General features: G+C 40.5%; 1 protein-coding gene across 5 annotated transcripts in view; it reads right to left on the bottom strand.

The window, feature by feature from the left end:
- The window catches only part of SPAG16 (sperm associated antigen 16), a 363,770-nt gene that overhangs the window by 92,043 nt on the left and 253,807 nt on the right, over positions 1-17,920 (bottom strand). For all 5 annotated transcript variants that reach the window (XM_085585489.1, XM_085585484.1, XM_085585486.1 and 2 more), the window contains one exon: positions 10,328-10,454. In XM_085585489.1, the coding sequence (XP_085441615.1) occupies positions 10,328-10,454 (127 nt within the window). The remainder of the gene's footprint in view (positions 1-10,327; positions 10,455-17,920) is intronic.

The raw sequence follows: 17,920 nt of genomic DNA, 5'->3' as shown, positions 1-17,920 counted from the left end.
TTCTCCATTGTTAAAAGAAGTACCCAAAATAAGATTTAGAGAAGGGCAACACATGAAGAAAGAGGAGGAATGGCTTATGTATTCAGGAGATTAAAGGGACACAGACTCTTCAGCTCTGCAAAGAGATCAGGGAAGATGTGCCAGCAGGAAGAGTTTGAACAAGGAACAATTATTCAATAATTCCCACAGTATGAGAATCAGAATGCATCATTAAGAGATTTAAAGCACAGGCAGGGAGGCATTCCACCTGGCTATGGGATCTGCTGGAAATACAAAGAAGTACCAAACCAGAAAGTTCACAGAGGAGAGATCCATGAATATGGAAGTGCATGAGGAGCCAGTTCTGGGTGCCCTGATCCACAGGGAAACTGCAGCATTTCCTGAGATTATCTGTTTGCCCTCTGCATCTCCTCCTGCCCAGTGCCAGAGCTGGGCACAGCCACAGCACACCAGGAACCCTCTGCTTTTCTTTCTCTTCTGTGCATGCCGAGGCCACCGATGTATTGCACACAATATCAATGCAATGTAAAGTGTCAAAGGAGGAAATAATGTTTGACATAAGCCCAACATTAAAGAATTCACTGTCATCACAATCTCTTTGGTGTTCTAGAAGGGGGGAAAAAGGATTAAGATATTTCCTTTTTTCACTCAATTTAGTTTAGAAAGACTGAAAATAAGTAGATCTTGCCCTAGTCCCCAAGAGCATTTGATACTCAGAGAGATAACAGTTCTACATAAAAGGTATTTTCATGAGTTGAAAAACAGGCAAAGAAATAAAGGAAGTTCATTCCAGAGTGAAAAAAACCCCAAACAAACAAACAAACAAACAAACAAACAGTTCAAATATTCAAGTCAGGCATTGGAGGCTGTTTATAGAACTTCTTTCCTTGCTTATTTTCCCATTCATCATTATGTATAATATTTTGCCACAGAAAAATAAAGGGAAAATAAAATACTTTATTTAATTGCCCAAAAGTTTCAATGCAAAAACTCTTTCTGCTCAGGAAATGACCATGGGCTTGCTGGTGGGAGCCCTTAGAAAAAGGGCAGGCAATATTTATGAGCAGTTTGAAGGTTTCCTAGTGAATATCCATCTGGACAAAGTGGATATGCAAGCTTTGCACTCCCTCTCTCTCTTATTCCTAGGTCAGTTACCTAATCCTAAAATTACATCCAATTTTCTCTGAGGAATAACTCTGCCTCAGTGTAAGTTAAATGCCTCAAAGGCATCTAAATCAGTATTTTCTTAGTTGTGGTACAGCCTTAAAAACAAATTAAAATAATGCTTTCATGACAAAGAGGATTTTTTCTCAGGCTTTGAATTCATTTCAAGAAAATGGTTTTACTTTGTACCCATGCAAGCTGGACAAAAGGAGGCTCCACATCCTGTGGTGGGAGCAACTGGTGGCATTTTTCCTTTTCAGCAAAGATGCTGCCAGGCAACTGCAGAGATGCCCTGAACTTTGTCTCACTCACCTTCCTCCACCTGCCCCTTGAAATGCAAGCAGGACTCCCAGATTGGCCCATAATAAATAGCAAGCACTGCTAGGACATCTGTATGGAGATTATATTGTTAATCAATATATTTTGCGTAGCCCCATGGATCACTTGTTATTGATGATTACACACTTCAGCTCCTGTGACAATTTGTCAATAAAATAAAAATTAAAAAAGGCTAAGGACAGCATACTTTTAATTCAAAGATGATCTCTTTCTTGAAAGGAAGTGCTACTTTCCAAGCTCTGAAAAGACCTAGCTCATTAATATATTCCATTTACCAAGTGGAGGAGCTGTTCAAGGAATCAAAACTTTTTTGGTAATCACAATACATGTGAATAATTTTCTTTTCAACTTTGGTAACTTTTAAAAATGAATATTGGAAAAAGAGGACATTTGCTAAAAAGGTAAGTTTTGAGTTACTGAAAGTGTGTTATTCAAACTCAACATAGACTGGCATAGTTTTTACCCCCACAAAGGAGAAATAAAAATGCTGATTATGGACAGTTGTTTTGGTTTATTTTTTTTAATGGAACTGACAGTTCATCTCCAAGTTTTAATTTAATCTAAGATATTAAATATTTTGCTTTCTAAGAGGTTAAAGAACAGACCAAACTCCCTAAATTATCCTTATGTTTGAAACAGCATACTTGAAACACTTAGGCAGTCACAAGAATTACATTTTTCTACACAGCATCCCAGCCCCTTTGGACTCTCTCTCCTCTCTCAGGGCTTGTTTCCCTTAAACAAAACTACCCAGGTTCTTTGTTTTCCTAAATGTGTTTTCTCCACTCCCAACACAAGTCTGGGTCAGCCCACAAAGCTCCCAGCTAACTAACAACTCTTGATAACTGATGAACTTATGTTTAATTTTGGCAGTGACAAAGATGCAAATGGCTGTCTCCTTGCAGGTTCCTTGACCTATCCAGTCCTTGGTAGAGAATGCCATGGCCATTCCACCTTCCATATTTAAGACATAGAAAGGACCCACAAATACTAAATTTCAAAATATTTCAAAAATCCCTTTCCTTTATTACAGGATATGAATGATGAATGCAGTATTGATCCTCTCTTTACAGACAGATGCTGTACTCAAAACACAAGACCTGGGAGCTGTCGATATTTAAGAGGAGCTTTCATGGAAGAAAGGCTGTGATGACTTTCAGAGGTCCTTCATCCCTGACTGTCTGCAGGAGTAAGTTAATCAGGAGATGAAGCTCTTGTATCTAAGCCAGGCTTGGGATAGGGCTGTGCAGTCTAAGTGAAAGTAAGGAGCTCTCTTTTATCACTGTAAATACATTCAAAGGGGGAATGTGCTAATTGCAGCACTCTGTGAGCTGGAATTAATATAAACAATAAACATAAAATAGAATCCATGAACCTGGTCAAGTTACAAAAGCAGTAAATGTTAGAGATGAGAGGTTGAATACATTATTCTTTTAAAACTGTGCCTAGTTAAAATGAGATTAGAAAAAAAAGCCAACTTCTTTCATGCCATTTTAATTCAGTTTGTATATAGCTCCTGGAGAATCAAAATTTTGATCAGTTATGCCCCACTTGGGATGAATAAAGCTCCAATTTTTAGCTTCTGTTAGTTTAATACAAGGACGGCAAAAATCATGTGGACATTCCCTTCATTTACTCTTGGAACAAACAATTTGCTCATCACCATGTTTTGGCTGTCTGCCTGAACTACTGGAACTGTTGCTTCTCCTTGAAGAATAACATTTAACCAAACAGATGATAATCCAGTCAACCTCAGGTCCTCAAAAACCACCCTATCAGGTCAATATATTGCTCTAATGAGGAACAACCCTGGCTTCCAGAACACTGTTTTTACGTGGAAAATCTGCAGGCAAGGGAGATGGGGATATTCAGGAGTACAGCCTGTACTTGAAAAAGGCTGGCTCTATTTAATAGCTGTCCATCTCCTGGCACTCCAGGGAAGGAAGCATGCCCCTCTAACAAAGATGAAGGGAATATCAATGGGGCTAATCTCTTCAAAGTGCTCAGTGCTCAAAGCAATCGCCTGCAGTAGCACAGTCCCCACCCTCATTAGCTCAGCAAACACAGCCAGACACAAAACACTATCTGCAATCAGGGCAAAAAATGTAAAATACAGGAGTTCCAAACCATCTCCCTTTCTTTTCCAAAGGACAAATATTTCATACATTTTAAATTATGTCTGTACTGAAAATAAAGTAGTATATTTTAAGAATCCCTTTTCTTTCCCTTTCAGCATATTTAAATATTGTGGTGTTTGCTTGTATTGAAAAATGGTCATGACACAACAGAAATACTGCACAGCACAACTCTCCCCCTGATGAACAAAGGAGGAAAATTCATTGCCAGCTTTTCCCCTTTGGCAAACTGCAACAGTCAGAAATAAGGAGAGTGATAGTTTCCTACCCCATGAAACAAGGAGACAAAATGATCTGTCAATCAGCTCTTATTTGTGTAAGTCCAATCTACCCATTGCCTCCAAATTAAAGAATTTTTATGGTCAGGAAAACAGATGTTGTGAATGAGAAAAAATGGCATACAGCAGCAGAGAGGGAACGAGTGAGAATTATGAGACAAGGAATTACTGTTGAATAATTCAGTCTTCCAACACATCCTTTTACTCCCATGCTGACCATAGGAGTAATTACAGATGGTCAACAGACACTGTAAGCACTCCTCAGGGAAAGAGGCTGACAGGGCCGTCCTGTTGATCTGACTTCCGAGGCGAAGCAGCATGATCAGGGTGGAAAATAGGTCATGGGTTGTATAAACCAACTCACACCATGCTGGAATCTCTCCAGGGAGCCACTAATGGATTCACCAGTGCAAACATGTGGGCTGGGCGGGCTGCCTAGGGACAAAACATCAATACTGGGGCAGTGTCAAACAGTTGAGGCAACAGCATCCGCTTTGCCAAAGCAGGGATTTCACCTTGAGGCACAAAGGACAAAACCTTTTTCTCAGTGTGACTGAGGTGAACCAGCCCACCAGTACTCCTTCTATCCAAGGTACCACTTTTGAAAATCTTTGGTTTGTATAAAACCAACTTGGTCAACAAATAGACTTGAAAGTTTATCTCCCACCCATCAGTTTAAAGTAGGGATCCACATTCAAACATGGGCCAAACACATATCACAGGCTTTAAAGGGGAGTTTTAGAAAGGGAACTCAAGTCCAGACTAAAAAGAAATAGAAAAAAGAGAGGGATGGACAGGACAAAGGAGAAATGGAGAGCCATCACTGCTTGAAACTTGCCAGTGTAAAGCTAAAGGCCTGACTTTGGTGTTCAGCCCTATCCCCTTTTGGAAGAAAAGAAGGGGAGTTGTCCCTGACTACTACTTGGCCAGACTCTGCAGGGGACAGAGGAGGCAGATCAGAAACACAGCCCTGACACAGCACTTGAACATGAGCTGAAGCCAAGAGGAAAGTGAAGACCTAAAAGTGCTGATTATCAAATAATAAATGGTGAACTGAGCTATCCAGGTGGCTGCATTTGTGCTCATTAATCAAAATCTGTGAGAATGTGGATCAATTATATTCAAAAGAAACAGACCATATGAATCCTTAGTACAGAAAGGGATACAGGGATGCAGAGACAACACACAGATCTTGGAATGCTGACCATAGCAAAGCAAATAGTTCTGGAGGGACAGACATTAAGTGACTCCTGATGGAAACAAGTGATGTACAGCTACAAATGGACTTGAAAAAGGCCTGAATGAGAAGCAAAGCAGGCAGCAAAATAAGTCTCAATTCTCTATGCAAAAAGCAAACGTTTCAAAGATTTAAAAGATGTGCTCCAAAACCACAGCCTGGTCACCTTGCTGCCCTGTCAGGAGGAGTTATAGCACTGTAGCAAGTCTGAACTCAGCAGTAACCAGAACTGGGAGTTGTCTGAATGAAAAGGCAAGTGCCGGGATAAATCCAAAGAATGATACTCCTCCTGTATCCCCTGTTGCTGCACCAAAGGAATTGGGATGATGGAGCACAGCCCACAGTGAACACAAGGCAAGAAGAGGGCAGGAAGGGGGAAGGAGAGATGTTTGGCTCATGGTGAGACTGGGGAAGGAGGAGAAAAAGCACTTAATTTAACAATTGTTTAATCCTTCATGTTTTGCTTTTTCTCAATACCCAGAATCACTCATCAGAAGGTTGTGTTAATAGCCAAGAGCTTCAATCAAGTAAAAATTACCCAAGCTGAGGCTGTATTGCCTGTAACAGCATATACATAGTCAGAATTGAGGCAGGAGCTCAGACATTGAACCACAAGGGGAAAAGCACCCTAAGGAATCAATTGATGTTATCAAGTAATCTGCCTTGGAGATTAAAGAACACAGAGCAATAAAGTGTTGTAATGAAAAAAGCTTTCGAGTCAGAAATGGGAGGCATAGGGAAAAACACACATTAATGTCAGCACATAATTGTTCCATGTGGACAAAATCAGATGCCTCTAAAGAGATTACTGCTAAATTCTGTGCTAGAGGATTCTCCTCCCATCAAGTGTGACTTTAATTGTAATCAGAAGGAGACAAATACAAAAAGCAAATTCCAGAAACTGTAAAACAAGTGGGACAAAGGGTAAAGAAATTGTCCTGCTCCAGTTCTCTTTATACATGGACACAGTGGCCTCAGTCACCTTCTCAGATCTGAAAGTTGCAGGTGCACCCACTGCTGATTCAGCCTCCAAAATCCACTGTAGGCTTCCTAGCAAAGGAGAGCTTCTTCCTTCCTAGAAAAGTCCACTCTACCAAGATGAAGCTCTATGTCCCCAGTGCCTCTTAAGGGGTATCAATTAATCAAAAGTGTGAAGAAAAGGAAGAAAGAAAGAGCAAAGACAGACACCTGGCTCCATCACTTTAATACCACCTTGTATTTGCAGTCAATATACCAACCAAAACTGAGGAAATCAAAGAGAAAACTGAGAGGGCACCTCACCTACATCTGCCAGTTCTGTTCTGGTGATTGTTACCAGATCAGGGATGTGAAAACTGTAATTTTGGAACTTTACTTGATGTCTTAATATCAGTGGAAATTCTAACCATCTGAGCTCTAACCTCCATGCCCCCCTCCATGTGGGGATTGTTTGTGGCTTTAACATTATCAGCAATAGCCCAAATAATGTCAAGTGCAAATACTGAAAGTGGTCCAGCAATGACATCCCAGAAATGCTGTCAATAATTCTGTGTTCAGTAAAAGGGTGGGTAATATAGAGGTGAAAATTTGTCTCTGCTATTTGACAACAAGAACAACTGCAAAGGAACAGCAAACAATTGCCACCCATTGGACCAATGTTTGTCTTGTGGTAATGGTGCTGGGTGATGTCATATGATGTGTAATTAAGCAAATGAAACTTGCTTTCAGAGAGCAACACTGAGCAGTTGCCCTGACCCCACCATGGCTGACAGTGGTACCATCTGTTCACTGTCAATGTGTCTCCTGCATCTCTAGAATTTTCTCCTAAAATAAACTGCTTGTATCACAAGATAATCTTGATCCTGCCATTTCTCAAATTCCACATTCATTTACAGCTTTTACATTCTTTTAATCCACTTTTCCTCAGAATAAGACACACACCTATAGCCCTTGGGGATGGTCAGAAACATGGAAAGGTCATTTGTTCATGCTGAGAGCATCACAGCCCAGCCTGGATGGAAGCAGGTTAAATGTTAACACCTGCTCAGAGCCTAAAATAAAGCAGTGCATTTTTCCAAATATTATTTGCTTGCCCTCAGCCTTACTGTAACTGCTCTTGATTTTGGATAGTTGCTGTGAAGTGGGGCTTGTTTGGTTTGTTTGTTTTAATGAGGTGTGACAATAAATAAATACATCATAGCATACAAGCTGGAATCTTCTGCACCTTCTCTTACATATGCAATGCTAGGTTGTGATTAATCTCATTTACATTGTCTAAACAGCAACTGGAAACACTAAAGGTAATGACAAGAGGGTGCTCCAGGGATGCATGAATGCTACACAAGAATATATGGATGTGGAGATGCTGGTTGACTTGCACATAAAAAAGTAAAAATGAATTTAGTTTAAAATCAGTTATTCTGTGGTCCATCTTACACAGTAACTCTGGTCAGCTATTCACAGCATGCAGATTTCAAAGAACATGTTAATTGTGTATGACATCAGAAAAATTTCTGATATTAAACACAATATTGAAGAGCATTATCATCAGCAGGCTGAGTCCCAGGCAGCTCCATCACCACCTCTCACTGAAAGACCATAAGCTTGTTGCAGAAAGCACAGGACAAAGCAGAAAATCCCCATGAAGTGCAGTGGTAATTACTAATGTAATTATTTTCTGTTTATTCACAAGTATGAAAAAGTCCACCTTTAAGCTGAGCTAAAGAAAAGTTGAGGCAGAGTGCAGCTAAAGAAAGATTTATACACAACTTTTGTCACTAATTTATCTAAGATCTGAGTGTGGCTCTGATAAAGCAGGAAATGGCTTTAGGAAATGTTTAACTAACAGTGCTGGTCAGGCATTTAGGCCTGGACCACTAAGGCTCATCCCCAAAAATGCCATTGGTAGAACCCCAGTAACTCACAAACTCCTCCTTTGGGAAGCACCTCCCACCTAGTGCATGTCATACTCACAAAGGTAACACCACTTAAAAGCAAAAGGTAAGATGTGCTTGTCTGCACTACATTTGCAAAGATAATTACTTGAGAACAATACAAAGGAAAGCAAACCAGATTCTTCCATTAGCTGGGGCCTTCCTATCTCTGACCTCAATCTTGTTTGCTGATACTGCCGAACTTCTCATAAACCTCTCTTATCGTTATTAGCTTTAATTTAAATAATTATTGGGCAGGGGAAAAAAACCTGCTCAACCATGGCTCTCTAATCTAGCAATTAAATCCACCTGTAAGAGCTGAACATTTAGTGTCTGACTATTAATGCAGTCAAGTATTTTACACTGGGTGGTGTAACATCAGCTGGAGAGACTGAGGGACACAGCTGGAAACTGAGCCATGTTTTGATAAGGAAAATCAACACAAGCTGCTCCACAGGCAGAGGTCCTGACTGAGGCAGATGTCCCATTCCCAACAGACTGTTAAACACAGGATATATTTTATCTGCTCTATCCCTCTTGCAGGCAGGTACAGCATGTCTCAGCCAGGTATTTGCCTATCTTCAGCCAGCTGGAATTACTTCCTTTTGCATTCTGCCTCTCTGTGGTCATCCACCCCAAATTTGATGTCTCTGTTGTGTGGTTACTTCTGCAGAAAAAAGTTTGGATTTTGTCCAGATGATAGAAAAATGTGCCCATTTAGATTACTTGAAGCTGATAAGCCTCCTAATGAAAAGTTTCCATCTGACAGAAATATTGCAACTGCATTTTTCAGGGGTGGGGTTCTGCTGCAAATGACCCAACATGATACACCATAAACAAAGATGTGAAACTTCTTCAAATCCTCCTGAACAAAAAAATAAGATCTTATTCCAAATTACAGACATAAATACAATAGTGGTTAAACCTGTCTTTGGGAAACTGCCCAAAACTGGACACTGTCAATACATTTTTTCTCCCTTGGAAAATGCAAATGCCTTATTTAATGATACAGCAGAAAGATCCATAAAATCACTACACAAATAATATGGAATTTGATGTCAAAGTTTTCTGCCAAGCGACTCAATATATTGCTAATGTGCATTCCACAGAATGAGGGTCACTATGACAAAACACCATCCTATTATTTTTCTTTAATGATTCATTATTATCTCTCATATTCTATACAAGCTTTATGTTTTATGAACACGTAATACAAATGTATACTTCTTTTTCAATGTGCCTATATATTATGTTATATATTATTGTAGTATATCATGTTGCACTAGCTGCGAGTAAAACCATTTCCTAAGCTAGGATCTAATTCTGTGCTGCAACAAGAATGCTTGTCTTTGCTTTGGAACTGAAGATTGTTTTAAAACAAAACTGTTTTAGAATGGCCCCTCTTCAAATGAAAATGCAATGTGCACTCACAGTATTGCTGACATGGTAATACATGGTTGATGATGAAAAATAACTGGTTAATTCAATTCCTGTGCCTAGTAAGCAGCCCTGTCAGCACGATGAAGTTCTGAGGCACTTATAAGAGGACTTTGTAAGATTGTTATGAAATGCAGCTCCAGAATTAGCAAATAAAAGAACAAACAGTAATGGAGAATAAACACCACTGGAACATGGGTAATCTCACTAAGCTTTTTACCCCCATTGATCGGTTCTGTATTTTCTGTAATACTGTTGCAATTAATTGTACTCTTTGTTATTGTGCATTTTTCATTTTATATAAATGGACCAGCAGTCCAATTTGGCAGTTTAGCCCATAGAAAACAAATGTATTGATCATTGCCTCAATCAGGCATTTCTTCTTCAAAATGAACACATCTATGCTGTTTCACACATGTTATCTGGCTCCAAAACTATGGATATTTTTAGTTCAGTCAGAGACAAAAGGAGAGAGATTTCTGTTAGACTAAACTTAGGAAAAGGTCTAAGAAGAATGTAAACTATTTATTATCTCTCTTTCTGTTCATATTGTTTATAGATATCTTCTACCACTGTGTGCTATTCATAGTGCACCAATAATGTGAAAAGTTTCCACTTTAAGACCAATCATATTTCACCTCAGTGATCCTGGTTATAAAAGAGGAATGGTAGTTACTAATAAACTTTCATTCTTTACCTTCTGGTCTTAAAGTCTCATTATTCCTGTCCCTGCCTCAACACCAACAATCTCAGAACTAGAGAGAGATTAGAGAGATTGCAAAGCAAATGCTGTTTCAGGGAGGAAAAGTTGTTTTAGAGCCCTACCAGAGCGATGAAAGGCGACCTGGTTGGCAGGATGGGGACCTGCATCGATGGAGAGAATAGGGAGCAACTTCCGCATGTCCCAGAGCTTCAGCACGCCGGAAGAGTCGCAGGAAGCAATGCTATCCCCCTGCCAGAGATGGAAACAAAGTCAAGGCACTGCTGCTGTCCTTCTGCCAACAGCAAAGCCCCTGGCATGGGGCTGGGCAGCCAGACAGCAACTGGATTTAAACAAAGAAATAAATAACCTATTGTATGTGAGGCTCTGAGGTTATCACAGCCTCTTATCAGCTCTGTTGGATTGACTAGCAACAAGACACCATGACTTCTAAAGAGACCAGTTCAGGAGAAACTGGAAGTACAAAGGAGAAAAAAGGTCATCGTGAATTCTGACACCAGTGTCCCCTAAGAACAGGCCTTGTGGCTCTTTTCTTCCCACCAGCCACAGGATTGGCCTTTTAGCCCTGATTTTCACGTTTTCCATGTGAAGAGTAAGGTGAGGGCAGAACAGACACTCCTTCCCTTCTGTGTATTCCACAGACACGCTAAGGGACAATTCCCATTCACTTCAGGGGTGCATTGGATGATCCTTCTGGTTTCCTTCCAGCTCAGAATGTTCTGTGATTCTGTGAGAAACTTCCTCCTTTCAATGAGCCAGAAGCATGCAGGGACTATGCAAGGAGAGAGGAGGACCATATCCCCCCATGCCTCTGTTCAATATTAACTAAAAACAACCAAACCAAACCAACCAAACAAAACCCCCACAAACAAACAAAAACCCAAATAACAAGAAACACCCTACTCCCCCCAAAAAAATCCCAAAACAACCCAGCCTCCCACACAAACAAACAAACAAACAAATAAACCCACCATAAAAAGAGTTTTTGGATAATGTAGCATATAAATAAATGCAGAAATCAAAGAAGGCAGGGTAAAGGATGCCCAAACATAACTTTGTTTAGCTAATTCTTCCCACTAGAACAGAAAGAACTACCCAGCTACCCATGTAGAAACATTTACTTTTCATTTGAACTTCCTAAATAAAGATTCAAATCCCTAAGGCAGCTCAGCTGGTGTGCACTCATAGTTACCAATGTGTTTTACAATCTATGCAAGTGCAAGAGTATACTAAAGAATATTGTTTGTGAGGGGAATCACAATGGTATGGGACTAAAAATCAGCTGAAACATGGGTCAGATACTGCATGCATGATTTAAAAAAAAAAATATTTTTTACATCTTCCACATAAATAGTAAATGCAATAAAATGTGTGGTGTTTTCTAGCAAATAGAGGATTTAAGATCTTAAAATATCCATCAGCTTCTCAACTAGAAACTAATGGCTTGCAAAACACTACCCTGGTGTAAGTATAATGAAATCTTTAGGTTCATTTGGAGGAGATTTAAATGTCAAAACTCCATTCTGGCTTGTTACAGGGACTAATACAGACTTAACACCAAGAAACAAAGTAATCATTGCTTAGAGAATTCAGGAGCCAGACTCCAGCACCTGCTGTTTTGCAAAAAAAAAAAAAAAAAGTCAGTAACCACAACTATACCCACTCAACACAGTGCCATGAACATCATGGCTCTTTGAACTGCTGTCTCACCAGCTATACGCACTGAATTCCCCGTCATTTCATCTGGATCCTTCCAGCAAGTTCAGCCTGTACAAAGGATGAGGGAAAGCAGGCTGGTCGGGAAACAAATAACAAAAAACTCAAAAATACAACAACTACACTCCAAACTGCTGTATGGCTTGAACTGGATCTCAGGAAAGCACATTTTTAATGTGGGGGAAACCGCCCCCATCATCATGGAGATGAGACATGAAGAGTCATCAAATACAATCCCTTCCTCTTACAAGCAGTGTTTTCATACATTTGATGTGTTACAAGTGCTAAATTCCACATTAGCAGCAATTCCCTCATCCACCTCATGCTGCTGATCCAAAGCAGCCCATGAGTACAATGGGAATGTTAAAGTACTTGTTCACATGTAACCTGTGTCCTTCAGGTTAAATAAAAGTGGGGTTTTGCAGCAAAACTCCTTTATTGCCTGTACCTGATGCCTTTCAATTACTGTGTCATCCACATCCCACTTGGACACTATTTTCTTGAACTATAAATAATTAACTGTTTCTTCTCTCCTCTCACTCTTTCCAGATAGTATTGAGCCTGGATTAACTATGCATACACCCATTGCTGATGTTTATAAAACAACTTCTGCCAAACTGATCATGAATTTTGGAATGATCTCACAGTCAGAGGGGCTAGAGATGCACATCTCAGCTGATCAGAGGTGTTGATGGAGCTGGCACACAAGAGTAACTACAGAGTGGGATGTCTCCTTTCCTTAGGTCATCACCCATCACTCCAGTAAAGGGAAGAGGAAATGATTATGTGTGTACAAAGATCCCTCCATTCTCCAGCATAAATTCTTGGCCTCTGGACCAGCTCTTCACACTTCATCAGCCTCTCTTTTCCACCTTTTTCTGCAAAGATTATATCCATCTCTATCAATGGCCCACTTTGAAAATCACTAGTATCCTTCACACCCATTATTTCATATCCTTTAATATGACTTTGACATAGACTGCATTTTACTCAGGATTTTTTTCTATCCAGAAAGACAATTTTTTAACAAAAAATTACTTTGGGGGTGTGTGTGGGTGTGTGTGTGTGAGTGGCAGTTTTGGTTTGGTTTAGAACATTTGTGTTTTCACACTTGTTTTGTATGTGTCCAACAAATGAGTTCAATAAATGCTGCTTAATTACAGCTTTGGTAGCTCAGCAGTTCTGACCCGGATCGATGGACAGCCCACCTGGGTGAGACTGCACATAATCCACTCAGGGCAGTGACAGAAGACACTCCAGTGGGTGCCCTGTGCCACCTACAGTTGCACCCATGGATTTTCAAGATGACATTTCTCTTGTAAGTAACAGCACAGCCCAGCTGATAGAGCATAACAGCACTGAGAATGAGTCCCTGGAACAGATATTATGCAAACATTGATCAGACAATCCCTGGTACAAAGTGATTGAGAATGGAGAGCTGACTTTGACCTTCCCACTGGCTCCAACATGGGCATCGTTACTAGTGGCACAATTATGAGGAAAATACTCCTATTTACTTGTATTACAGGTTTTCCCTTCTATTCATTAATTTTGCTACAGTAATTGGCACACCACAAGAGAAGACCTATTCCCCCTTTTCTCACAATCTTTCCATCCCATTCTCTGCCATGTTTACTTTCCCCCATTGCTACTACAGACCCCTTAGGTAAACTAACCTCCTCTCTGGCAGGAATTTACACAGTCCAACTGTTTATAGGTGCCAGATGCACTGCACCACCCTCACTCATTCTGGGCTCAGTTGGTCAGGGCCAAGGCTGTGGGTTCAGTCCCTGCATGGACTACTCACTGAAGAGTTGTACTCAATGATCCTTGGGGGTCCCTTCCAACTCAGACCATTCCATGATTCTGTGATCTGTGGCCACACCAGAAAGGATGAATCCCCTGATCCTTGAATAGCAGCAGTGCTGGAGAAACCTGCCCTGGGAGCACCATCCCATCCCACTGTGATGTGTGCTGGGTGACCTAGACAAGATGGTCCTGCTCCAAAGGGTTCACACACTGTCTCAGTGGCAAAGATCAAAATAGTTATTGCTGTCACAAGTCTGCAGACATTTTAACAATTTCCTCCCAGAGACCTGGTATAAACAAAGTGTGTGTAAAATGTAACAGCCAGCAGTGTATTTGGCCTGATTTCTGTGATTAGACAGCATGCCTCATCAGGAAACACAAGTAAGAAAACAGACTTCTGGTGGCAGCATATCAACATACACAAGCAGGTATTTGATCAGCCTTGACACACTCTGCCCACAGACTTATTACTAAATACATTAATTATCACCGATGCCGAGGCAGCTGCTACACTAAGAACATCACATAATTATTTTGTTAGTGAGCTGGCTATTACCCTTCAGCACTTCTTCACTCTATTCCACACCTTATCCAAATCAAGTGAGCTGGAGATGGGGGATAACAACTTTTCAATATGAAGAAATAAACTAGGACTGTAACCAAGCTGAAAAATTATTTGGAGCTACACACCATTCAAAAGAAAAAGAAAAGCATAAGTCATATGTTAAATGAACTCATTTCTATCTGGCCATGGGCCATTTTCAGAAGCTTTTAAGGCAGAATCACTTCGAATTCTCCTGTGAGCTTTTGGCTTTTTCATCCCCGCTACATTTATTATTTTAGTCATTCATGGAAGAACCCCCTGCCTTCCTCATGGTTTTATTCTTGTTGTTTCTTGCCACACTAAAGTCTTTTTTATGATGTATTTTGGATGCCCTATTTCACTGAACAGCATGGTGGACCATCAGGGCTTGACTGATTTCCTGTAAAAGGAGACAATGAGTTCCAAGGAGGAGAGGTGCAGGAGCAGATTCCCCTTGTTCTGATTTCCATTTATACCACATTTGCTGCTGCTCAGCCCAGTTCCATTAGCTCCTTTAATCAGAGAGCATGTAGAATGATTCTATAAAACTAGTCAGACTTGCTGCCTAGTCTATAGAATCAAGCTGGTACTGTTTTGTGTGTGTATGCTGGAGTAATTAAAGAATTTATACAAGGATTCAATTAGTTTGCATTCAAAGACTGGCTCTGTTCCAGGCTCTACTTAAAGGACTTTGCAAGTCCTTTAATTGCCTTCACAGTTACATCCTCCACTCTTTACCTTCCTGCCAACTTAATGAACATCTTTATATTCCAGAATACCTCTCATTAAAATGGACTTGCTCAACTTCATATACATCACAATCCCAATCTCAACTGACACTTGCAACAAACCAAATAATTGTTACATCAGGAATGAAAAGATTTATTTAGTTTCCACTGTTTTTAAAAACCTATTTCCTTCTTCCCTTTTCTTAAAAAATGAATTTTTCCTTCTGAATATTAATGATTAGCAATGGGACTAATCACCAGGTACACTTTAGGTAAATATTCCCTGAAAACTGCTGTTTCACACCCGTGAGAAGGATAAAAATCTGCATAATTATGTCTCTTGCTTATAAACACACCTCTGGATTTATTGCTGAAAGATCAATAATACATGAACCACATCAAGCTGCTTTATCTAATTTAGACTGCAGTGCACTCCTCCCAGGAGCATCCTCTTTACAGTTGAAGGCAGGTCAGTAGTTACTTCATCACCTTTTACACATATTTTTAAACAAGCAAAACTGTGACTAAACAGCAACTCCTTTTCACTATGACAAGTTCATGCTTTGCAATCCTTTGTTTTCAGGACAGATGCAGCTGGGTGAGATGTGTTTTAAGGGACTCCTGTGATGACTTTGACATTTTCATCAACCCCAGTGGCAACAGATCCATGGTGGCCCCTTCCCAGCCAGAAAGAAGCTTGACAATTACTGCTCCTTTCCATTATTCCTGGTGATCTTGGGCATGACAAAGGGCTGATGAGTTTCTTACTGGTCCTGCCAGTCTTGTTCCCAGTCTCTGAACTCAGCAAAAGGAGTTTGTGCACAAAGCTTGTGGGAGCTCCTCGCCATTAAGTGCCAATAGGCAAAATGGCCACATGAGGAACTGGCGCCTCAAACAGGGAGGCTCCAATAATCTGCATTTCTAATGCTCTCTGTGGGACACATCCTAAATCACTTAACTGTACCCCTATTTCATACACCTTCAAGTGAATGTTTTTAAGAGAAGGAGTCATTACCTCCCACATTTACAGCATGAAGCACAACAGAAACCTGAGGAGAGTTATTACCTCAGGCCTTGTTGCAATGCAAAAACTAAATACTCTCCATAAAAATAATGTGACACACAGGCAAGGCATCCAGAGTCCTGTCCCTGTGCCACCCCATCCCACCGTGGAGCAGCAGTGAGCATGGGCAGAGGGATCCCAAGAGAATCCAGGCAGAGGTGGGTGAATCTGCCATAATGGTTACAAGGAAAAAGATTTTAATGTCCAATTATTTCAAATGAATTATGTAAAATATGATAAAGATGGAGGAAAAAATGCAGATGCATTCCATTATTAGACTAATGACTAATCAATCACCACCCATTTTTGAAGTATCACGCTTTAAACAGCACCGTTTCAAATGAAAATATCATATTTTTAGAAGCCATGGAATTACTTAGCCTGGCAAAAGTACAGAGCTACACTGATTACACTTTCAAAGTGCAGCGGTCCATTTTTAACAATTATGTTCATCCAGAGTGGGGGAAAGTGGTGATCCAGGGTTATTAACAGGCAGTGCCAATGTTTTCCCATCTGCTTTTTTTCTACCTTTGTCTTTTTATAGTTTTGAGTTCTACATTGTGATCAAAGTTGCAGAGGACCAGTTATGTTTCAAAGCAACTGAAAACGCGGAGCTCACGAAACCGGGGTCTGGCCCTCACTCCCAGTGACTTTTTCTACAGCTTTGAATAGCCAGGAACTGGTGAGACACCAGCTCTTGTGGGGGTGAGGAGAATCCAAGATACTGATATAAAAACAATAATCTCAAAGCTTCACTGTTGGTTCCTACAGAAGAATCCTCCAACTTTCTTAGCAGTTGTCAATTAACAACCCCTAATTTTGCACTGAGTAGAACTAGTAGAAGCTGACATGAAGGTAGTCATTGTTGCTTTCAGAGCATATGTGATACCTCAGTTTTAGCTTTTATATTTTTCAGATTCTGTGATGCTTTAGTCTGTACTTCATATTAGGGGATGGTGAGCTCCCTTCACAGAATAGGAAGACAAAACAATTCCTTCTCTATCTGGGGGCCAAGGACAAATTATCCAAATCTCAAGCCCAAGAGCACAAACAATGGTGAATTGAAGAGAAAAAAACAAGAAGGATGGGACTTCATAACCTAAAGCTGTAATTGAACAATTAATTCCAATATGAAAATGGACCAGAACTTAATAGGAGAGAGAGACCCGTGACCATTTTGGGTCCATCTTGGATGTAGCCCTGGCTGAGCTCTTGTGCTGCCCAAGGTGGATCCATTGAGGCCTTTTAATAAATCCCTGCTTTATTCTTTAGCTCTGTTCTAGGTCAGCCTTCACACGGCATCATATGGAGACTCAGAACACCCCTTGTATCCTCCAAAGGAGGAGCTTCACTAAAAGTAATCCATGGAAATGGCAGACCTTTGCTGCAGCAGAGTTTCCAATTCTACAGACTTTCAAAAATGATCATGGGTCTCTAGTTTGTGTACATGCACTCTGCAGGCTTTTCCCTTGCTGTGTGAGACAGGGGGAATCTCTCTTCCCTTTGTCACATCAAGTAGGAGGAAGTGCCTGGTGGTGTGTTTGAGGAGCACAACACATGCTAGGATTGCAGAAACCCTTTGCATAAATTTACATAGGAAACCACTGCACTCCCTGCAGAGTTACTGCTCACAGTAGTTGACATTGCACTTGAAACAGTGCTGCAAAGGGAGCAATAGCATTGCAGAGAGGTTTATAATAATCAGTTTTGTTTTTCCCTTTCTAACCATCAAAGAAGGGTCTGAATTCTGGGATCTGTGCAGTGAGAGCAGATGAATGATAATTGCCATTACTGGCTT

Source organism: Lonchura striata, chromosome 7 (genome assembly GCF_050655825.1).
Source record: "Lonchura striata isolate lonStrDom1 chromosome 7, ASM5065582v1, whole genome shotgun sequence".
Classification (NCBI taxonomy): Eukaryota; Metazoa; Chordata; class Aves; order Passeriformes; family Estrildidae; genus Lonchura; species Lonchura striata.
Note: the sequence above shows the minus strand (reverse complement) of the source record. Positions and strands in the feature narration are given on the sequence as shown.